Below are 24,171 nucleotides of genomic sequence, written 5' to 3'. Positions count from 1 at the left end.
CCCCCTTTTTCGTTTGTTTTTTCCTTGTTCAGATCAGAAAGTCAGCTGAGATTACACCCGAATTACAGTGGGAGAGCGTGTCCCCCCCCCCCCCCTTGTTCCGTGGGCATCAGAACAGGGCCAGGGCGCAGAGGGCCCTGGAGGGGGCAGGAGCCCACGGAGGCGGGAGGGGCAGGGGCAGGGGCAGGGGCAGGGGGGCGAGGCGGCTGATGGCTGTGCTTCCTCCCCGCAGTGCTGGCCGATGCCCTGCGCGTGGGTGCCGGCCCGCCGCCCGCCCCGGACCTGAGCCTGCGCCTGGGCGAGCCGTTCGAGCTGCGCTGCGCGGCGTCCACGGCGTCCCCGCTGCACACGCACCTGGCGCTGCTGTGGGAGCTGCGGCGCGGCGCGGCCCGGAGGAGCGTGCTGGGCCTGAGCCACGACGGCCGCTTCCGCCCGGGGCCCGGCTACGAGCAGCGCTACCGCGCGGGCGACGTGCGCCTGGACACCGTGGGCGGCGACGGCTACCGCCTGTCGGTGGCGCGCGCGCTGGCCTCGGACCAGGGCTCCTACCGGTGCGTGGTCAGCGAGTGGATCGGAGAGCAGGGCGGCTGGCAGGAGATTCAAGAGAAGGCCGTGGAAGTGGCCACCGTGCTGATCCAGCCCACGGGTGAGCCTCTGCAACCGTCGGGCCGAGCGCGCTCCCCTGGTTTCTGGCGGGTGGCGGGGGAACGACCCAGGCGGGCCCGTGGGCCTTGCTGGCCAGGTTTGTGCAGGTCGGGTGAGGCCTCGAGTCCAGGGGCCGGGGGGGCCAGGTCGGATGGTGGTGAGTTTGGCGAGGGTGCATTTTTGGTGCCGAGGCCCTAAGCTTTGCTTTACAGCTGCCTCTGTCTGGATTCGTACTCCTGGGACGCTCGCCTGTAAGACGGTTGGCTGACAGATGAAGGCCCTTTAAGTGCCACAATGAGGTCTGACCTGGTGTTCAGAGGGGGCTTTGGGGCAGAGCTTCCCCCACTCTGCTCCCTTTGTCTTGTTTTGTCTTAATGGAGTGTTTCCTGAATTTCTGGATGTGCAACTGGCTCACCCCACATGTCTGGTCTTCCTTCAGTCCTCTAGATGTGCCTTTCAAGTCTCCTCAGATGTGCCATCCCAGCTAGGTGAGACTTCTCTCAAGCTGGGCCTCTTCTTGTTTTGTGTATGACACTTATCCCAGGAGCGTGCATATAGCCCTGGGGTCTGTCTCCCTGCAAGAAGTCCTGTGTCCTCTCACCTGTGAACCAAGCTTTGTTTTTGAAGAAACACACACACACTTTCTTAGTCCTGCTAGAAAGTAAGAAAATACAAGATACATTTTAGAAAATCCGTAAAAAGAAAAGTTATTATTGACCTAGTGTCCAATAAGCATTAATAAAGAACCTATACTGGGTGATCAGCTCTGTCTGCGCCCCGGGGTCAGAAGTGCTTGAGGAATGTCCCCAGGCCTCTTAGAGCCTCCTCCAGCTTTGGCAGAGACAGCATAAAGAGACCATGTCAGGATGAGGTCATTGCTGTGGATGGATGGTTGTCCCTGGTTTTCCCGGAGTCTGACATCTCCAGATCTGTCGCTGTGTCCTCCTGCTTTGTCAACTGGGAAGACCATGGGCAGACTCATTTCTTGCATATAAATGTGAACATGTGGCCGCTCTGTAGCTCAGATGAGAAGGGAAGCAGGAGATAGTACTCGTGAGGAGTATTTTTCCTCTGTGGGCTACATGGTCCTGAGCACTTCACTCTGCGGGTATACCACTGCACAGGAATTAGATTTTGTCAAAAGCAGGACTGGGGTTCCTGGGTGACTGCAGCCAGCAGTGAGGTGGGAGGTGCTCTTGCCGAGGAAAGGGACTACCCGTCATGGTCAGTCTTGGTTCTACTGGTTACAGAAATCACTTTCTGGGCAGCCCGGGTGGCTCAGTGGTTTAGCGCCGCTTTCAGCCCAGGGTGTGATCCTGGAGACCCAGGATCAAGTCCCATGTCAGGCTCCCTGCGTGGAGCCTGCTCTCCCTCTGCCTGTGTCTGTGCCTCCCCCCCGCCCCCGTGTGTGTGTGTGTGTGTGTGTGTCTCATGAATAAATAAATAAAATCTTAAAAAAAAAAAAAAAAGAAATCACTTTCTTAGTGGACTCAGGTCACCTTCCCTTAAGGAAGTGATCAATCTGTCCTAAGAAACTGGGATATTTACCTTGCATCACACAACTGTTCTCCGGGGTCAGAAGGGTTAAGAGTTTCATATTTGCAACAAGTGGGACGCCTGGGTGGCTCAGTGGTTGAGTGCCTGCCTTCGGCCCAGGTCATGATCCCAAGGTCCTGGGATTGAGTCCCACCTTAGTTAGGCTCCCTGTATGGAGCCTGCTTCTCTCTCTGCCTATGTCTCCACCTCTCTCTGTGTGTGTCTCTAATGAATCAATCAATCAATCAATCTTTAAAAAAAAAAAAACAACAGATTTGCAACAAGTTATCTTTTTATGTGCTATTTCAATTGTAAAGGTATATTTTATTTCAAATAGGCCATAAAACCCATAATATTGAGTGTAAGACTTGACAACTCTGAACCTCTTAGGCACCTAATAGCATCTGGCTGTCATTTGAGCCTGGGTTTTGTAACCATTTTATGCCATGGGCTGCTGCTGCTGCCTTTTTTTTTTTTTTTTTTTAAGATTTTATTTATTTATTCATGAGAGAAAGAGAAAGAGAGAAAGAGGCAGAGACAGAGGCAGAGGGAGAAGCAGGCTCCATGCAGGGAGCCTGAGGTGGAACGGTATCCCAGGACCCCGGGATCACGACCTGGGCCAAAGGCAGACGCTCAACCACTGAGCCACCCTGGCGTGTCCAGTCCCATGGGCTTGTTGACAGTCTTTTGAAGCCCACAGACCTCTTCAGAATTAACGTGTTTTAGTTCAGTAAATTGTCTATAAGATGACAAAGGAAAATGATTGTATTGGAATAGGTATCAAAATATTTTAAGACAAATTTTTTTATATAGTAATAATATTGGGCTTTGTTAATGCCTTAAGTAATATATAGTGGCAGGTTTAACAACCACTGTAATTTCCCAAGTAGCAATGAATGCAAATGATTCTTTAAGATATTATTTGCAACAATTGCAATGTAACTTGAAACAATTTATGATTTCTGTTGGGCCAGAGTTCCAGGGACAGATAATACCATTAGTGGTTTTTCACTTAGTTTCGTAGTGAGAGCAGATGCTATATTTCAGGTAGAGATTAGTCAAAACAACGATAAGATGTTTTTCCGCCTGGGTCACAGACTTGCTAAATTGTCATCTTGGACCCAGGTTAGGAACCACCACACTAGAGTGCTGGCTTTTCTCTCTTTGTCAACACCTGCAATATCCATAGCTAGCTTCTTAAAAATCTTATAGCACTGTTATGATAAACAGCCCAAAGCTACCTAAACAGTGGGGCTGTGTTACGTATGTGGGATTAACCACCCCCCCCCCCCCGCCCCAATGTCAGGAGTGGTCTGGTTCACGCCCAGATCTTGGTGTCTAATTTATGGACGCAGTTATATCCAATAGGAGAAATCTTCACCACCACAGGCTTTGTCTGGGGTGCCCCCTTGCATTATGAGTCCTTAGAAATCTTTTTTTTTTCTTCTGCCTTCTCCATCCTGTCTCCCAACCATGAACCCCTCCCAATCCAGAACATACGGGGAACAATGGTCAGTTACGTGGCAAGCTATTTAGCAACTTGCAGAGAGAAGATTGCAAAGTGAATTCTTCCACTGAAGAGACATTTCTGCCGATATTCCTAAACCTAAGAATCTGGTTTCTCCATATGCACAATCCACAGCTGCATGTCTAGCCCTTCTTCACTCACCTCCTTCCCTCCTGAGCCACCTTTTGCCTCCGGCTGGCACAGAGGGACTCCAGCAGTATTCCAGCAGCCCTAACCGTAAGCATTGTACGTGGGACTATTGGAACCACAGTGCAGGCTCGGAGCAGTGGTTTCCATACGGACTCCTCTCAAAAGATGCCCTCAAATTACCTTTAGCCCCTTTAAGGAGGTGAAGGAGGAGGAAGAATTTGGAGGGTGGGTGAAGGTGAGAAATCAGACTTTTAAATTTCCTTTTATAAATACTCTACCCATCTCATTTTCTGTATTTGTCAAAGTGGGTCTTGAACTTGGCCTGAAGGGCTTGTGGGAAATGTTGTCAGGCTTTGGAAATAGGCATAGGAAAGCAGTCCGCTCTGAAGGGCAACAAGGCCTGTGGGGTTCGGCCTTTTCTGAACCTGCCACCAGCCTTTGTTGCTGAGCTTACTCAGGAGAGCCACTGATGAAGACCAGGGCTGTGCCTCCACTTGAATCCCCTGGGAAGTGTTAGCTATTTCTCATCGAAGGGGTTGTTCCCAGAGCATTAGCACAAGTCGAATGTTTTTCTACTCTGATTACAGATGTTCGGCTTCTTAAAAAAAAAAAAAAAAAAAAACAACTTCAGTAACGTAAAATGTTTCCATGTAAAAAGCTTTGACAGGGGAATGCTGAAACCAGATCTGCCTTGAGACTGTGACACTAGATACTTCAGTGCTTCATCTAAATATAGTCTACTTTTAATTATCCACACTCGTGTGAGAAGGCAGCAGCGTGGATAATCCAAGAGTCATTGTGTTTTGGTTTTAGAATATGCTTTATGTTTGACTTTAAGGCAGATATGCCTAATAGAATAAATGATGCTCTACGTCTATTCCATTGCATTGCATTTTGAAGGCTTGACTCATAAGGCATTTTTGTCTGGTTTCATTTTCCTGGTCCTTCTGTTTAGGATTTTCAACTCTTTTACCCAGAAGATGGTTGTACCCTCACCTCCTGCACTCCAGCCTCCAATGCCAAATCCCTGGTCCCCAAGTCAGAACTGAACTGTCCTTTCTCTGTAAAATCACCCAAGTCTTATCATGCACATGGAGAAAGTACAATTTTAGTTTTGTGAAGTCCATCTTCTTTTCAAACAAGTGTTAACGGTTAAGAGCAGGGTCCCTGGAGGCAGACAGCCTACTTTTAAATCCCAACTCAGCTGTGTTTTACCTGTGTGACCTTGGGCAAGTTACTTAACTTCTCTGCCCTTCAGTTTCCTTATCAGTAAAATGAAGATAAAAATAGTAGTTACCTCCTAGGGCCGTTTTGAAGGTTAACATTTCCAAGGCACTCAGAACAGTGCCTGGCATATTGTAAGTGTATGTAAGTGTTTCCCATTCTTAGTGTTTTCATGGAATGAAAAGAAATACGTTATGGTTTCCTTTATTTATTCAGTAAATACTTCTCAAGCGCTTACAGTTTTGGTACAAAACCTTCTAACTTTAATGCCATAAATAAGAACATAAAAGGAGATGATCTAAAGGGGAGGAGGGGCACACATAACACAGATTATCTAGATTTTTTTTTTTTTTTTCATTTTTTAAGTTCTACGAGCGGCCGTGGCCAGGAGTATGTCTGTGGCTGAGGGAAAGGAGCTGGATCTGACCTGCAACATCACAACAGACCGAGCAGATGACGTCCGACCTGAGGTGACATGGTACTTTAGCAGGACACCGGATGGCACTTTGCCTGGCTCCCTCATGTTGGCACGGCTGGACCGGGATTCCCTGGTGCAGAGCTCTCCCCACGTTGCTTTGAGTCATGTGGATGCACGCTCCTACCATTTACTGGTTCGAGATGTTAGCAAAGAAAACTCTGGCTACTATTTCTGCCACGTGGCACTCTGGGCACCCGGACACAACAGGAGCTGGCACAAGGTGGCCGAAGCCAGGTCTGCCCCTGCCAGTGTGGACGTGACCAGGCTAGGTGAGTGGTTGGGAAGATGGCTCTTAGCCTCTCTGGCTTGCTCCCTTCCCTGGGAGATGAGGATGAGTCAGTGCACTGTGCCTTTTGCGTTATCTTGGCGTTCTTTACATCAGGGTGAGCGTACTTGAGCCTGGACAGATCCCAAGCTGGGGGTGGGGAGGAGAGCAAAGAAGGCTGAAACAGAATCTGGCAGGCAAGGGAAATGTTTAGATAATGTGGCCTTAGTTGTCTCAATACCCTCATTTGAGAGGATATAGTTTCCTTTTGTTGTCAAGATTTGCAGGGTCGGCCCTGCTGAATGGCTCTTTGAAATGGATCTTTGTTGGAGCCAGAACACTGCCATTCTTCCTTTCCTTTTCCTAGACTCTGAGGTGCTCTCTGGCAGGAGGTGGTGGTTTCCTAAAGTCCAGAGCAGAAAGAATTCCTTGAGCTAACGGAATGTGCTTGGGTTTTTTTTGCACCCCCCCCCCCATGCCCTGGAATCCCACAATGATTTTATTTGTAGATACCAGTTAAATAGCATGGCCTTCCTGTTTCCCCAGGCTCTTGCACCCGCTACAAGTCCCCAGTGGAGGAGCAGAGTGGCTCTCAACTGTGGGCCACCAGGTCCTCACTTTATAACTGCTTGCCATATATGTGAAATTGTCATACCTTTATTTTTTACCACTGTCATCTTCCCTGCCCCTCGTTTCACTAAATGCTTGCCCTGCAGGCCCAACGTTCTTCATTTTTATCACTATCTTGTGATTAATTACTGGTTAAGCCTTAAGCAGGACAGGGTTGATTGGAGGATGGGGTGTTTCCCTTCCTACCTCGTCCAAAGGTGGAGATGAGCCTACCCTGCTGTCTTGAGCTCGATCTCTCTGCTGTCCTGTGGCTATTTGGCATCCCTCTGACGTTAGTGGGCGAACCAGATCTTTAAAGGCCAAGAAATCATTTCCCCTGTTGTCTGATACTGAGCATCCTCCCACCATGACCCGCATCTCACGCTGTGCTCTTCCTGGTCTCTGCATCAAAATCTCCTGGGTTAGTGGCACATTCACTGTCTGTTTCTCCCTATTACGCCTTTATTTGGGCCTTTATTTGGCAAAGTGGGGGAGTTGGCAAGTGGGGACCGAGGGGGCAGGGTGAAGTGGAAGAAGAGAGTGAGCAGAAGCTTGGCCAATTCAGAGTGAGACCAGGCAGGGTGTTAATCATCCCTGGTAGCAAAGTGATTCTTTGATATCTGCACAGTAAAAGGCACAGGCTTTATCTGGCGAGCTTTTTATTCCTGCCGTCTGAACCCTGTGCGAGACTCTCGCTAGGAAGTACTGAACTGGAACAATGTTGGCCCAGCTAGAACTCTCCTTAGCAACCTTCAAAATAAAACAGATGTTGTCAGCACCGAAAAGAAGATTTTTCATCTCTGGAGCTGAATTTGTCTCACGGCTCTGATCCTCCGTGCATTGTGTGCTGCTGTCAAATCCCTGCGCTGACTCCCAGTACCCCCTCCCCCTCCAACTTAGAATCAGCTCTGGTGCTGGTTTTTTTTTTTTTTTTTTTGAAAGCCTGGTCTGCACTCCAGTGTGAGGGCCTCTTTGAAGTGCTGTGGTTCTGATCCCAGCATTGCCTGGGGGAGATGTGCCTGGGGGAGACGTGGGTGGGGGTGGGGAGTGGGAGTGTCAGAAAGCAGGAGGGTTGCTCCGGGAGGGAATGGGCTCTTTTAACTGGAAGGGGTTTGTTGGTGGTGATGTTCTCCAGAGGGTGAGAAGAAATGAAGAGATTAAATTGTGGGAAAAGGCTCCATTATTATCCTGGGGATCCAGTTGTTTGTTTTCCTGCAGAGTGCCAGTAAAACCACTGTCCTGAAAGTCACCAGCCTGCTTTATGCTGACCCATGGGAGATATGCAGGACCCGCACCTTGCACGTCGTTTTGCACATGAAGGGCACACTCAGTAAACATTGGCTGAATTGAGCACTTGGCTGTGCTCAAGTATGTGCACAGGAAAACAAGAATTGCAAAGAAAGCAGTGACAATTAACTTAGAGAATATGCAGAGATATGTGCACATGGGTAAACCTTCTGGGAGCGTAAATGGTAGAAAAACCGCTTGCATTCTTCTTTCTTCCTCTTGAATCTCCTCCTAACCCTGCCTATGACTCACACCATTACAGCTGCTTGGACACTCATTCAGGAGGCGAGTTGGGCAGGAGTACAGCTGCAGACCTTTCCCTAGGACCTCCAGAGATGGATGGGCCTGGCCTGATGCCATAGGATTGTTGTCTCTGGATACACAACCTGTAGGTGCACGCATGTGGATACCTGACCGCGTGCATCTTGGGGCCTGTTGGAGGTGATGGAGGAGTGTCCAAAAAAGACAGGAAGACAGGTGACCCGTCAAGGACTCTGTTTATGTAGGCCATCCTAGGTTATGTGATTATGGGATATTGTCACAAAAGAGTTCTTGAGGAAGTTGGTTCCTTATGTGGGTGTTAACACAGAACTTTGAGTTTTGTTGCTAGATAAAAATAATCATTACTGTTTATCAAACGGTTACTAGAAATTGGGCACTGGTCCAAGGGCTTTATGTGCATTAAATATCTGACTTCCATATAACCTTGTGAGTGAGATACTGGCCACTATTCCCATCTGAAAATCACTGATCTTTATTTTGCTTATGATTCTGAGGATCAGGATTTAAGGAAGGACACATCAGGGTTCATCACTCATGCACACAGGGACAGCTGGGACGACTAGAGATGGGGATCCCCTTCCATATGGCTTTCTTGTGTGCATGACACTGTTCTCCTGGCCCTCCCTATCTCCACGTGGCATCTCACCCAGGCCCTTTGCATGTGGCTTGGGTTTCTCATAACATGTTCTTCTTGGGACAGTCACACTTCTTACATGGTGACTGGCTTCCAAGAGGCAGGAAGTACATGTTCCCAGCCAGTTGAAAGCTGGCCCTGGCCTTGGCACAGTGTCACTTTGGCTGCTTTCTATGGGTCATGGCCATCACAGAGTCTCTTCAGCTTCAAAGGGACAGAGAGAAAGAGACCTCATGTCTCTTAAAAAAAAAAAAAAAGATTTTATTTATTTATTCATGAGAGACAGAGAGAGAGAGGCAGAAACATAGACAGAGGGAGAAGCAAGCTCCCTGCAGGGTGTGATCCTGGATCCCACGACCCCAGGATCACAACCTGAGCCAAAGGCAGATGCTCAACCACTGAGCCTCCCAGGCACCCCAGAGACCCCATCTCTTAGAGTAACAAGGTCACACAGCAAAAGGGCATGGAAGATGGGAAACATTACTGTAGACATCTTTGGAAAATAGAATCTACCGAATGGTGAAGGCTTGTTTCTTTTATTTCAAAAGAAATGTTTAGAATGACTTACAGAGGGATCCCTGGGTGGCGCAGCGGTTTAGCGCCTGCCTTTGGCCCAGGGCGTGATCCTGGAGACCCGGGATCGAATCCCACGTCGGGCTCCCGGTGCATGGAGCCTGCTTCTCCCTCTGCCTGTGTCTCTGCCTCTCTCTCTCTCTCTCACTGTGTGCCTATCATAAATAAAAAATAAAAAAAGTTTAAAAAAAAAAATAGAATGACTTACAGAGAATTATGTTCCAAGACAAGTATGTCCCAAATATTGTCATCTTATGTGGAAACATTTTGGCTCTGGGAATCCGCTTTATTCCTGAAACCCTAGAGCATTGAGTCCTAAAAGCTGGGCCATTCTTGTCTTTATTTGCTTGGGGTTAGTGCACAGAGCAGATGAGGGAGTTGAAGCTGATTTGGGTCTTCTCATATGTTCCATGGAGATCAGGGCAGTGCTGTGCATGGGTCCAGCGAGTCCAGGAGTACTTGCAGCAGCTGGGTGGCTGTGGTGATTTTGTAGAGGGCAAGAAAAAGCCTCTTTTACTAGGATTTATGTCCTACTTTTGAAGGAGGGAAAAAAAAACCCACACACAAAGTTGGCCTGCAAAATTAAGCCCAATTTAAAGTAAGGGATATGGGGAATCTGGGTGGCTCAGTCCGTTAAGTGTCAGCCTTCAGCTCAGGTCATGATCTCAGGGTCCTGGGATCGAGCCCTGCGTCAGGCTCTCTCCTCATCGGGGAGCCTGCTTCTCCTTCTTCCTCTGCTGTGCCCCTTGCTTGTGCTCTCTTGCTCTCTCTGTCAGCTAAATAAATAAAATCTTTAAAAAAATAAAGTAAGATATAGAATCAAGATGAAAAAGGGTAAAAACAAATCAGGATAGATATCGCAAGGTGGTTGGGATGCATTAGTTAGCTGCACTCAAGCACTGAATTTGCCTCTGAAGTTTTGAAGAGTTGGGGCAAAGAGAACTGTGATTGCACAGTTCACCTCTGATGAAGGGAAACGGAGAGCCAAACTTTTTGTTGACACTGAATTTATCATGCGCCTTTTTATGTAAGGGCATTGGATAACATAATGGACAGTGCTTTCAACTGTTCTTTTATGAAAGGCTGAGTGATTGTTTAAATGGATGTTTCTCGTCTCCACTCTCTATAAAAGCTGAGAGCGTAAATCTTAAGTGTGTGAAGGAGTTTCTGTAAGAAGCTGAGTTACCGTAGAGGACAAACGTTGCTTTGTGTCGATCCAATTTAGTTTATGGCTAGAACTGGAGGATCTGTGGAGGAATGGCTAGTTAATCTGCATAGTAGGCCATCTCTCTCTGCAATCAGATGTCTCAAATGAGCCTTTGGCACGGATTGGATACTAATCAGTTTATGGTTGAGGTCTCTGCCCAAAGTACCAGACTTCTGCGGTGTTAATTGGAGGAGGTTTTGTGGGTTTCAGCTACAAGAGCAGGAGGAGGCAGAGCTGAGTTGGGCTTTTTAGTCTTAAAAACCTGATTTGCATTCTTCCCCACTAGAGGACTGTCCCCTCTTCCAGCAGTGTGCCAGCAAGGAAGGTAATTATTTTTCTTTAAAAGGAGCTGCTAATCTGCTAAGTACTTGGTAGAGACTTCAGAGTTCTGTGCCATCCACAGGAGATAAGATTCAGATCTGCAGAACATTAGGGGCCGCTATTATCAGCTCTCTGTCCACGGTTACCTCTGAAGACAGAATAGCATGTGCGCCAATCCCGGAGTCCTGCTCCACCATCTTCTAGCCGTGTTGTGTTGGGTGTGTTGCTTTGCTTTTCTTGGTTTCGTGGAATAATGTGCACGAAGTGCTTATAGCACTTATAGTGCTTATAGGACCCTGGGATCATGCCCTAAGCCGAAGGCAGACGCTCAACTACTGAGCCACCCAGGTGCCCCTGCACCAAGTTCTTACCTAACTAAGGCATACAAGTCTGTCTCAGGGCATGGAGGGGCTAGGGATGTGTGTCCTGGAAGCTGCTGCTCCCAAGAATGGGTTGAGATGACCACACCTAGGCCCCTTCCTGCCCCTGCTCCCAAATCTGGTAATTCACTCTTCTGCCTCTGGGAGCAGCAAGTAAGGATGAAGATAGAAAAACTGCATAAGGGTCATCCAAAGGATACTACCTTTTTTTCCAAAATAGGCTAATGCTGGAAACAACCTCATAATAAAGGTTCTACTAAGGAAGGGTCAAGTGTCTCCCCAACACAACAGACTTTTTGTAGCCTTGTCTGTTTAAACGTTAGGGAACAGGGATGCTTGGGTGCTCAGTGGTTGAGCACCTGCCCTTGACCCAGGGCCTGATCCTGGAGTCCCAGGATCGAGTCCCATGTTGGGCCCCCCGCATGGAGCCTGCTTCTCCCTCTGCCTTGTCTCTGCCTCTGTCTCTGTGTGTCTCTCATGAATAAATAAATAAAATCATTTTAAAAAAATTAGGGAACATTTAATTGTTATGCAAATGACAAGAGTAGCAACTCTGACCGTCAACTTGCTCTACCTCGGTGGAGTACCTGCCCAGTTCAAGAAACTAGAACTCTGCATCAACAAAGACAAGGGCCCGCCTTCTCCTGTTCCCTGTAACTCATGCAGGCAGCTTGCTCCTCTGATTAGCCCTCCCAAGCTAACGAAGCTTCAACATGGGTATTAGAACAGGGCCCTGTTGTACACAGTTGAGGATTAGTGCCTCAGCTATGATTACCACTCTTGCCTTTTGGGACGTAGTGGGCTTCAAGAAAGCATTAATAACCAGGTGTGTGAGGAGGCTGTGCAGTTTGGTCCTGGTGGGAGCCCGGCCATAATTCTGCTCACACATGTCGCGCAAGACCTTAGGCTCCCAACCCAACTTGTCTGGGCTTTGGGTTTTGTTTGGCTTTGTTTTTTCTTTATTCCATTTGGAAAACATACATGAAAATTGTACCTGTCATAAGGTTGTTAGGCTTAATCGAAAATGCAAGGAAAGAGTACAGCTCGGCCCCTGGCATATAAGAAGCCCTCAATCCGTGCCAGCTGCTGTGACTGTCATTGTAAAACAGGGATGATGATAATACCATCTTTACGGAATTATTGTGAGAGAGGCAGTCAGGACACCTGGGTGGCTCAGTGGTTGAATGTCTGCCTTTGGCTCAGATCATCTTGGGGTCCTGGGATCACGTCCTGAATTCTGTGTCTTCCTTTGCCAATATCTCTGCCTCTCTCTCTGTGTCTCTCATGAATAAATAAATACCACCTGAAAAAAAAGAAAAAAAGAAAAGAAAAATGAGGCAATCTATGTGAAAACCTTCAGTGCTGGTCCATGCACACAGTAGGTTCAGAGAATTTCCTTTAATAAATTAGCCAAGGATTCTGACAGCTTTTCACCATTTTTGAAAGTGGTAACACGGGAGTTTAATGACCTGTATTAAAAAAAAACAAAAACAAAAACAAGTCTTGCTTTGGGCAGGGGGTGGGGAAGGGGTTGCAGTGTTGGTGGCCATAGCTTTAGGAGATGGTGTGCATAGGAGCAGATAGCATCCTGGAGCTAGATTAGGGGGCAGGTCCTTACTTCTAAGAATAGAAGTATTGCTGTCATGGTTAGACTGGCCTCAGTATTTGGTGAAAGGGCTTACAATGCGGGTGGGCTGTTGTTAATTTTTTTTTTAACTTTTCAAAATACAAATTTAAAAAAACTTAACACAGAATTAGAAAGAGGTACCAGCTTCCATAATTACCAGTATTTGGCTAATCTTATTTCATCTCTCCTCTCTCCTGCAGTTGTGCACGTGCATGCATGCAAACACACACACACTTTTTTTTCTGGAAGAATTTAAAGCCTATCCTAGACACATGTCATTTTGACATTAAGTGCTTTAGCATGCATCCTTAACTGATAAGCATTTTTGCAACATAACCACCATTGCATTCTTAGCTGATTTCTTGATGAGATCAAGCAGGATATAGTGCTAATCAGTAGTGAAATGCTTAGGCCAGAAATGAGCATTTTTTTTTATTAAAGATTTTATTTATTTATTCATGAGAGAGAGACACACACACACAGAGGCAGAGACACAGGCAGAGGAAGAAGCAGGCTCCATGCAGGGAGCCCAATGAGGGACTCGATCCGGGACTCCAGGACCACGCCTGGGGCCAAAGGCAGGCGCCAAACTGCTGAGCTGCCCAGGGATCCCCAGAAATGAGCACTTTTATGCAAAGTATTAAATTTATTCCAGTTGAGCAAGTGTATTAATATCTTTTATGTACAAGGCACTGCAGGCATAGTACATGCAGATGAATTACGTAGGTAGTCCCTGACCCTGGGCAGAGTCCTAGAGAAGGTCCATAAGGCATACATACAATAATAATCAAAGATCAAGGCAGCATTGAGATAAAATCCTTGGAGAGCCATAAGCCTGGTGGGAGGTAGGGTCTCTGTGAAGGCTTGTTGAACACGAAGTCGAGGTGTGACAGGTGAGTTCAAAGTAGGCATTCTCCGTTAGTAGGAAAGGCTAGATAGAAGACGTGTGTGCACGATGGATTTCAAAGAATAGGCACAGTCTCTGCCAACGATATTTATAATTGTAAAATAGCAATAAAGGGAAATTTTTGTACACTAAAACACAGAACCCACCTGTACTCCTGACATTCTGACATGGTAAAGCCATATCTTCTGCTTGGAGGTGGTTTGGAGGTTATCCTTGTTGTCTTGGCCAGAGGCAAAGGGAGCCCAGATGAGGGTGGTGTACATGAGGTTTCACTTTTGTTCACAAATATTTATAGAGCATGTACTGTGTGCAAGTCCCAGAATGGGAGCCGTGTGAGAGTTAGGGACCCTCAGAGTGGACAGTCAGAGATGGCACACAATTCTGGTGGAGGTGACTCAGGAGAGTGAATGGTCGGTGTGGCAGCAGGAATAATAATTGAGAAGTTAGGAGGAAGAATAGCCATGTCTGTTTAGAGTGGGAGTCAGCTGCATGCACATGTGTGTATATATGTATGTGTATGGATGGATATGTGCTTCTATGTGTGTGTATGTGTGCATGGATATATGTGTATGCATATATGTATGTGTGTGCATGCATACATATGTGTGTATGTGTATGAATGTGTGCTTGTGTGTGCGTGGACATAAGGGTGTGTGCATGCATGTGTGTATAGGTATGCACGTGTATGAATGTGTGTTTATGCACGTGCATGTATGAGTGTGTATGTGCATGCATGTATATATATGCGTGTGTATGAATGTGTGCTTGCGTGTGTGGATATGAGTGTGTATGTGTGTACATGTGTGCATAGGTATGCATATATATGAATGTGTGCTTATATGTGTGCATGGATGTAAGTGTGTACAGGTGTATGAATGTGTGCTTGTGTGTGTATGGATAAAGTATGTGTGTATTGCATGTGTGTGTATATGTGCATGTGTATGAATGTGTGCTAATGTGTGTGTGGATATAAGAGTCTGTATGTATGCATGTGTGCATAGGTGTGCATGTGTATGAATGTGTGCTTGTGCATATGCATAGATATAAGAGTGTGTATGTGCATGCATGCTGCATAGGTGTGCATGTGTATGAATGTGTGCTTATCTGTGTGCATGGATGTATATATTTGCATGCATGCATATGTGTGTATGTGTATGAATGTGTGCTTATGTGTGTGTGGATATAAGAGTATGTATGTATGCGTGCATGTGTTCATAGGTGTGCGTGTGTATGAATGTGTGCTTGTGTTGTCTTGCATGTGTACATGTATGAGTGTGGTGTATGTGTGTCTGAATGTGGGATTGTGCATGTATGCTTGCATGTGTGTGTGTGCATGCAAGTGCACTGGCAGAGGGAGGTGGGAAGTGAGGTGATTAGGGTACAGATGTGCTATATGGTGATGCCATGGAAGCATGAAACCAAGATGCCTAGAAGCCCACTCTGTGCCCATGTTAGGGTCCTAGCTTAAGGAAGAACCCAGGGGAGCAGCTGGATTCTGATCCAAGGTTCCCAGGGCCTTGACCCTGGGTTTGGCCAGGCCAGAGTGTAGAAGGAGAGGGAGAGAGCTGCTCAGGTGGTTGGTGTGGGAGCTAGTGCCCACCTTTTCCATGTATCCCAGGGTTCTGACCACATATGTCACCAGTTCTCTGCCGTCTTTCATTCTAACTTTGACAGCCTTTATTTTCAAAGTACCACTTTGAAGGAATATGCTCAGAGGAAGGAGGTAAACCATGAAGGACTGAAGGATTTACTTTTAGGAGCTGGTAACTGATAAGGAGACAGAAGAGAAATCCAATAGATTGCCTTTGGCCATTTGGATTGTGCTAGTCATCCAGGCTGAGGTGATGACCCGTGGGGAGTTGTCTTCCTGGGTCAGATTCCTGGTGGTGGTACCGTGGCAGTGTTGTTGCCAGTTGTGGCATTCCATGTTGCTACAGGTCATTAGCCAGTCAGTGGTAGTGAGAAAATACAGAGTTTAGAGGACAGGGAGCTTGGGGGCACCTGGCTGGCCCAATTGGTTAAGCGTCTGCCTTGGGCTCAGGTCATGATCCCAGGGTCTTGCAGTCAAGCCCCGTGTCAGGCTTCCGGCTCAGCAAAGAGCCTGCTTCTCCCTCTGCCCCTCCCCCCCGCTTGTGCATGCATACACTCGCTCGCTTGCTCTCTTTCACTCAAATAAATACAAATCTTAAAAAAAATAAAGAAGTCAGAGAGCTTGGTTCATCTGAGAGGTGAGGATGTACTTCAAAGGTAGCAGAGATAGGGCACCGGATTCCTGTCTGCCACTTTTGAGCTGTACGGGCATGTTACTGACCTCTTTAAATCTCTAAATGGTGAAGAGTAGTTCACAAATACCTACATATGTGTGTGTGTGTATATGTGTATTAATACGTATGTGTACATATACATACGCACATGTTAGGCACCAGTTTAAGCATTTCATATATATTTTAAATACATATTTATATATATATAAGTATATAAAATATATCTTATTTTTAAATAATTTCTACACCCAACCTGGGGCTTGAACTTAACAACCTGAGATTAAGAGGCACATACTCTGCTGACTGAGCCAGCCAGGTGCCCCTGTATATGTTAACTCTTAATCCTCACAGCCACATTGTGAGCTAGTTACTATTGCTGTCTCTGTTTTTACAAGGGAGGCACCAGACAGGTTAAGAAATGTACGCAAGTGTACAACGAGTAGGTGGCAGAGCCAGGATCCCAACAGTCTGCCTCCAGATCCCTGGCTCTTCACCATTGCTCTTCACTGCCTTGGTTTGTTGTTTGGGGGAACAGGGAAATAGGTGAAGGGTCTTCGTGTTATGCACCCCCAGGGAGGTGGGCTCTGTGAGGGGCAGTGGCCACTGCTGCCGTGTCCTGAGCACTCTCAATGGTGCAGCCTTCCAGGGCAGCCCAACAGAGGGATGCGATCATGCCAGGTGCACAGCCAGTCCGTGGCTGTCCTTGCCACGTGAGAGGAACCTGGTTGTCCTGTCTGCACCTGGGCTGCTCTGGCAAAGTCCACCAGGCGGAAAGGGTCTGAAGCCTGGGATGCAAGGTCATTTGGGAACACCTTGTCTTACTCACCAGACGGTGTAAGGGCATTTTGATGGTATTTCCTCCACAGTCGGGGTTACGGCAGAGGCAGTGTGGAGTGCTAGCCCTCTGCCCAGGAGGCAGGACACCCCCAAGCTCTACAACCCTAGCACACTCGCCTATGTGGAGCAAGAGACAGGGTGACATTCTGGCGGCTGTGGTGTCTCTGTACAGACACGGCGTGTTCCTGTTTGCCGGCCGGGTCCCGTCGGTTTAACCCTGTATGCCATGGGGTCCACACTCACTTGCAGTTAAATGCTTGTGAAGCTGACATTTGAAGGAATGAGGATTTTGAGTTCTTTCCATTTCCTGGCCACTGAATCATTCTTGGAGAAGTCACAATGCTACCCGTTTTATTAGAAGCATAAATCACAAAAGAACAGGTCCCTCAACCTCAGCAGTTTATAATCTGAATGAGTCGTAAATAAGAGCAACATTAAATAAAACTAAACTGTTTGATTGAGGTAATGGGAATAAAGACAGTGGTGGCAGATGGAAAGTTCTGTTTAGGGGGAATTGGTTTCCTCCTCGCAGACCAGTCACCACAGGAGAAAAATGTGGCCTTTTCTACAAGCCAGGCGGCATACAGTAACTGAGTGCCTCCTGCATACAAGGCTGGGTCTTTGGAGCTTGGGGAGGAGATCTTCAACAGGGCGTGATAACAGGAGGGGCTGCTACTGAACAGGTGTCCCTCCACGGCTTCTGGAAGTATGGAGAAAGGGTACCACATTCTGGGGACCCAGGAGGGGACCACAGAGGAGGTTACATTGAAGAATGAGTGGAAGTTGGCAGGGCGGTCAACAGGAGAAGGCCACTGCCAGCAGGTGACCACAGTGGTGTGACACGGTGTGGGGGCTGGAGATCCTCAGGTAATTGGGAATAAGCATTGGGAATGACCTGAGGAGAGTTGGGGACAGAGGGACGAAGGCGAGGAAGAGGTTCCAATACCAGTTCTTGGCAGGTGTGGAGGATGATGGCCTTGGGGTCAGTGAGGACAGAAATGCAGAGCTGCAAAAGCAGATGAAGTGGGTGCAGTGAACATCAGAGGGAGGAGGGGTGTCCACACAAATGGAGACTGGGAGGGCTGCGACGGGTGGTAGGGGATGCCAGAAGGGGGCTGGCTATCCTCCCTCACCTGTCACAGTTTGTATCTGGCAGGGGAGTGGAGCGGTCCTAAGGGAGCGGGCTGAATTGGCTGGGACAGTTAACGTGTGGCTCCCAAATGAATGTCATCTGGGGAGCGTGAGGACAGGTGTTTATTGACCATTGGACACAGATTGAGCAGAAAAGGTCAGAGGATCAGGAAAGCGAGAATGAGAATTGTTAGGGGGAGCGATGACCCGAGGGCCTTGCATTTAGAGTGCGGCCAAGGATGGCAGGAACCCAGGCCACTGTGGGGATTGGCCTCAAGTGCTAGAATATTCTCTGGTGTGGGGTTTTCCTGTGCTGCTCCCGCAGGCACTATCGAGGTCCATAGGCACCTCTTGGCATTCCATGCAAAACCTTGGCAGAGTGTGGGCGCCGAGCTTCTCAGATCCTTCTTAAAGACTAAACTCCCCGGGGAAACTGATGACATGATGACAACCCCCGTGCCCCCACTCCACCATGGAAAGGTCAAGACTGGGACTGCAGGCCTTTGGCTTCTGGCCTTGAAAGCTTTCCTGGGGACCATAGTGGTGGCAGCATTGTTATAACAAGTTTTGCAGTAACAGACTCTTTCTGGATCCTTCCAATCCAGGGCAAAGACTTTCATTTCCATCCATGTAGTTGGCAGGCTCTGATTGTCAGGACAAGAGTAGTGCTTGTCTCGTTCTTCTTGCTAATTCTTAGTATGTTGCTATCTGATTTTTTTTTTTTTTTCTAAATCCTGGCCCCTGTCTCTCATTCAGAACCAGACTACCAGGTGTACCTGAATGCTTCAAAGGTCCCCGAGTTTTCAGATGACCTCACGGAGCTGGAGTGCCGGATAGTGGACATGAAGAGCTCTGAGGCCAGTGTCCGTTTCACAGTATCCTGGTACTACAGGGTGAACCGGCGCAGTGATGATGCGGTGGCCAGTGAGCTGCTTGCGGTCATGAACGGGGACTGGACTCTGAAGTATGGAGACAGGAGCAAGCAGCGAGCCCAGGACGGAGACTTTATTTTTTCTAAGGAGCACATGGACACGTTCAGTTTCCGGATCCAAAGGACTACGGAGGAAGACAGAGGCAATTATTACTGTGTTGTGTCTGCGTGGACCAAACAGCGCAATGACAGCTGGGTGAAGAGCAAGGATGTCTTCTCCAAACCTGTCAACATATTTTGGGCATCTGAAGGTAGGTGCTTTGTTCTTCATTGACATTTTGGTGTTCTGTTTTGGCCCACATCGTCCCACTGCACATTTTTAGATGCTGGGTCTCCCTGCGAGGAATCCGAGACACTGCAAGCTCAAATGCCTGCTGCTCTTACCAACAGCATGAACCTCTTTAAGATACTGATGCTGGGGGTGGGGGTCCATCACAGTGAGAGAGCTGGGGCTTAGTGGGTGGTAGACAGTCGTCTCCTAGGTGCCCGCAGTGTGTGGGGGGGCAGCCCTTAACACTATTGCTCTGCTGGGTGGTCTTAGGCCGTTGGGGTGTGTTCATGTCTTTGAGTTCCTGCTGGATGTGGTGCCACAAACGGGGGCAGCCACAGACTGTTGCACCTGCCCCTGAGGTGCCGGTCATCCCTTCAGAGAGGTTGTTTTGGGGAGGGGTGACAAGAACCTGAGGGAAACAATTTCTTTGCTACGTCTCCTCTCAATGCTCAGAGCACTATCTGCCCTGGAGTATCAGACTCATCAGGTCCATCGCTACAGGAAGCCCAGGCCTCTGAGGTCCCCCTTGTACCCAGATGTGCAGTACCACATGTCCCTCGAAACACCTCAGTTGGCTGATTACCCCCCGCTCTCCCCCAACGCCAAACAGGGCCCCCTCAGACTCAGCACAATTTCCTGTTGCCTGACGCTCTGCTTGGAATGTTCCTTTCTCTTTCCCACATTGAATGTGACCAACCTCACTCCCCACTGAGCCCACTGTTTGCCCTGGGGTCTCCTGAGTGGAGGTGTTTGCTTTCCACGCTCCTCACACAGCGGGGCCTGTCGGTCAGCTCATGCCCCCTCCTCTCATTGCACTCCTGGGTCCTCTCGTGCCCTCGGGGAAGCAGTTAACTTTTGGTTTCATAGCCACGCCCTCAAGTACTCCTACTGACTTGTAGCTTCTCTCCACATACAGTGCTGGCCCCGCACTTGGACCAGGCAGCATGATCACCTGAGGAGCTTTAAAGCAAACAGTGATGCTTGAGCCCCAGCAGAGGTCCAGTCGTGGTTGGTGTGAGGGTATATATGCAATCTGGGCATTGGAATTTTTTCTTTTTAAGATTTTATTTATTTAAGAGAGAGCACGCATGCACACACACGAATGGGGAGAGGGAGAGAATCTCCAGCAGACTCCAACCAAGACCTGAGTGGAAACCGACTGAGCCACACAGGCGCCCCTGGGCAATGGAATTTTTAAGCTGGTTCTCCTGCACAGCCAGGGTTGGGAACCCTGGTGAAGATAAGCCTTTCTTTCTCAGTCCTCAGCCCTCCTCTGGAGTTCTTGTGTCCTCCGTCTGGTTCTGTCATTTCCTCCTGTGCTCACACCCTGCACTAGATCATCTTGGTTGTGACAACTGAAAACCCTCCGTGCTCTCACATCCAGGCATCCTCTTCTCCAAACATACCTTCTGTCTTTCTAGATCACTTCCTCCACTCCTCCAGCATCACTCATTCAACCCCCCAAGGCTGGCAGACCATGAGCCCTGCCGCCTTGCTAACACCTCCGTTTCTCTCTCTTGGTAGGACCAGTTGTCCAGGGTGGTCCAGTCTGCACCTGTTGCCCTGTGTCATTTCTAACAGCACCCTCTCCCATCCTTGGATATGTCCAGGGGCAGAAGGGAGGGTAAGATGGGCAGTCACCCCACTCACAGTCCTAGCCAGCTATAACGCTCCCTTGCACCCTGAGTCTCCTTGTCCTGCTCTTGTTGGGCTCTGCGCTCCGGCCAAACCACAAGCCAGTTCAGAGCCAACGCTCTGCTACTTGCCTACCTCCATTTGTAGCTGGATGAAAACATTTAAATGTGTTGACTGGCTTCACTTTAAATCGGTGATCATTTATGTCAATGGGGCTCTCAACACTGCCTGGCAATCATTCTACATTTCCATAATCTGTTTACTTCTCTCCTCTCCAAAACGATAATGGCATACATACCACCTTCTCTCTGCATACCTCCTCTCCCAGCCTTACTCTCAGCTCTTGGTCCCACTCTCTCCTTCCCTAAAGCAACAGAAATAATCAGAAGAGAACTTCCACATGCTCAGCCCGCAGCCTGTGTCCTAGCAAAGGCCAGCCCCTCTCTTTCCTATGTCGTCAATATTCCTTTCTTTTCTGCACCTTTTCTGTTGACCTATAAACATGGCTAGACCTCCTGTTCCCGTTTTTATATTTTATAAAGTAATTTTTATCTGGCTTCTCCCTCTGTCTTTCCCTTTGCCAAGCCCCTCTACCCTCTCCCTTTACTCTTCCTTTCCTTTTATAGCCAAAGTGTTTGAAATGTCTGTACTCCGTGTCTCCGCGCTCTCTCTTCCTGTTCTCTCTGGCACCTGCTTCCTATCAGACTTGTCCCCTAGACCTTGTGTTAAGATTGGTAGTGATTGACGTCCTGCAAAATCCAGTTGTTCGTTGTCTTACAGGATATAGCAGGATGTAATGCAGGTGGTCACTCCCCCACTCCCAGAAATACCTTGGATTTCCCTTGGCTGTAGGATGCCACCCTCTCTGGGCCTTCCTCCCACCTCACAGCGACTCCTTTCTCTGTCTCCTTTGCTGGATCTTCTTCATTTCCCTGACCCTCAGACATGAGACTGTCTCAGGATATAGTCCTCAGACTTCTTTAGTTGACTTCCCCTCCCTTAGTGATGTCTTCTCCCCACCCCCTTGGTGATGTCTTCTAACTTCATGGGTTGAAATACACTTAACACACCAGTAACTCCCACATTTACATTTCTACCCCAGATCTCTTTCCAGAATGCCCGATTGAACACTCTTTTGCTTTGTTGACACCTTCACTTGTCTAATGAGCATCTCAAACTTCTGTCCTGAATGGTGCTTCTGGTCCTCTTTTTGCCTTCTCCAGCACCTTCATTGTGGGTTCAGTCCAAAACCTTCATCCTTAATTCCTCATTCTTCAAGATAGAGTCTTGCCACTGCCATGCTCCCCCGTTAGCCAGCCACCAACTGTCTCCTGCCTAGATTATATCACTGCTCGCCTGACCGCACTCCTTGCTTCTGCCCTTGCACTCGGCAGCTGGAGCAGTCTTATTAAAATGTCAGTCAGATCGTGAAACTCCTCTGCCCTAACCTTCAAAGGTTTACTGTCTCACTGAAGGCAAAGCCCAGAGTCCTGTTGGTACCCTTGAATGCCCTATGGTAACTGGCCCCCATTACCTTCTGACCTCACCTATAACCCTTCCCAGTGGTCACTCCACTTCATCCCCTCTGCCTTTCCCGTGGTTCCTCCAACACACCAGACCTGCCTCTGCCTTTTGGCCATCTGCTGCCTCTTCCCTCTGCCTGGAATGCTGTTCCCCACGTGGGTACAAGGCTCATTCCCTCACCTTCTCAGCTCCTTGGTGCCTCATCAGGGATGCCATCCCTGGCCACTCTGTCTCACATTGTGTTGTCTTGTCTGCCACTCCCCAGCACCACCCCCCAACACACACTTTTTCTCCTCTTTCCCTGGTTTATCCTCTGTCAAACACCTTTCAGTATCATACCATGTATTTTACTTATTTATTTTGTTCATCGTCCTTCACTAGCACATAAGGGGAGGGATTTCTGTATCCTTTGTCTACTGCAGCATATTCCCAGTGACTGCAGTATGGGAGGCTCTCCTTGAGTACTCGCTGAAGGAGTGAATGGGTTACCAACCCCACAGGAGAGTGTGCGGGTGGCTCACTAGAGCCTTAGGAATCAGTGATACCAAAGATGCTATAACACGCGTGTTCTGCTTAATAGGTGGAACAGCTCTTCCCACAAACCCCAACATAAAACTTTCATTGTATAATCAGACAGATTATAGAATTAATAGTCTTATTAAAGGATAAAAAGAATGTGTTTCATTTATTCTTCCATTCAACAAATATTTAAGTACCTTCCAAGTGCCTGACATTGAGCAGTTATAATAGAGATGACTTCTAAAGTATGTATGCTTCGGGATTTCTCTTTTCACAGAGAAGCAGGGAGTAATGTGCTTAAACCTAAAGTGAGTGTAGCCATGGACACTTGCTCAAAATGGTAAAACAGTATCTCTGTGGAAATCACTAGATTGAGGAGCATGTGTTCCAGTTGCCCGAGTAATAATCTGTTCTGTACTGTGACCATCATATGATTCAAACAGAAAGAGCCCATATCTCCCTTGCTCTGCTCTTCCCAGGAGACTTTCCCTGCACACAGCAGAACCTCAGGGGAGAGGAGGCACCTGGCGTGGCCTACGGCCTTGACCTGGGTGTTGTGTTCCGCTATGTCTCTTCCTCTTCACAACGAAGAGTGAGCTCTGCCTCACATCCTTGAGGGCACCAGTAGTCTCCCATTAAATCACATCAGACTGTTCTGCTTTATCCAGCCTGGTGGTTTGCAGCCTGCTTACAGACACTCATGATTTTCCTTCTGATTTCCTCAAGTGCTATCGCACAGCAATTTGCACATAAAGTCCAATTTCCTTGTCATTTCAGACACATATCTGTTTTCACTTGTCCTGTTGGCAATCACCTCTTTCTGGTACTTCATTCTAGATTCTGTGCTCGTGGTGAAGGCAAGGCAGCCAAAGCCTTTCTTTGCTGCAGGGAATACATTTGAGATGACTTGCAAAGTGTCTTCCAAGAATATTAAGTCGCCTCGCTACTCTGTTCTCATCACTGCTGAGAAGCCTGTGGGGGACCTCACCAGCCCCAACGAAACCAAGTACATCATTTCCCTGGACCAGGATTCTGTGGTGAAGCTGGAGAATTGGACAGACGCATCCCGGGTGGACGGCGTCGTGTTGGAGAAAGTGCAGGAAGATGAATTTCGCTACCGAATGTACCAGACTCAGGTCTCGGATGCAGGGCTATACCGCTGCATGGTGACAGCCTGGTCTCCTGTCAGGGGCAGCCTGTGGCGAGAAGCAGCCACCAGCCTCTCCAATCCTATTGAGATTGACTTCCAAACTGCAGGTGAGCGAGGGACCCTATTGAACCACAGACTGAACCAGAAAGCGACCCTAGGATTTTGATCCAATGGCTGTTTTTTCTTAAGCACTTTTCCTCTTTGAGATGTGATTCACATGCCATATACCTTACTCATTTAAAGGGTATCCTTCGATGGCTTTCAGTATATTCAGAGT

General features: G+C 48.1%; 1 protein-coding gene across 1 annotated transcript in view; it reads left to right on the top strand.

Moving 5' to 3' along the window:
• The window catches only part of PTGFRN (prostaglandin F2 receptor inhibitor), an 83,398-nt gene that overhangs the window by 42,986 nt on the left and 16,241 nt on the right, over positions 1-24,171 (top strand). The window contains exons 3-6 of the mRNA XM_072769631.1: positions 233-646; positions 5,429-5,809; positions 18,621-19,046; positions 23,582-24,001. Coding sequence (XP_072625732.1) covers positions 233-646; positions 5,429-5,809; positions 18,621-19,046; positions 23,582-24,001 — 1,641 coding nt within the window. The remainder of the gene's footprint in view (positions 1-232; positions 647-5,428; positions 5,810-18,620; positions 19,047-23,581; positions 24,002-24,171) is intronic.

The sequence above is a fragment of the Canis lupus genome, chromosome 12 (assembly GCF_048164855.1).
Source record: "Canis lupus baileyi chromosome 12, mCanLup2.hap1, whole genome shotgun sequence".
Taxonomy (NCBI): domain Eukaryota; kingdom Metazoa; phylum Chordata; class Mammalia; order Carnivora; family Canidae; genus Canis; species Canis lupus.
Note: the sequence above shows the minus strand (reverse complement) of the source record. Positions and strands in the feature narration are given on the sequence as shown.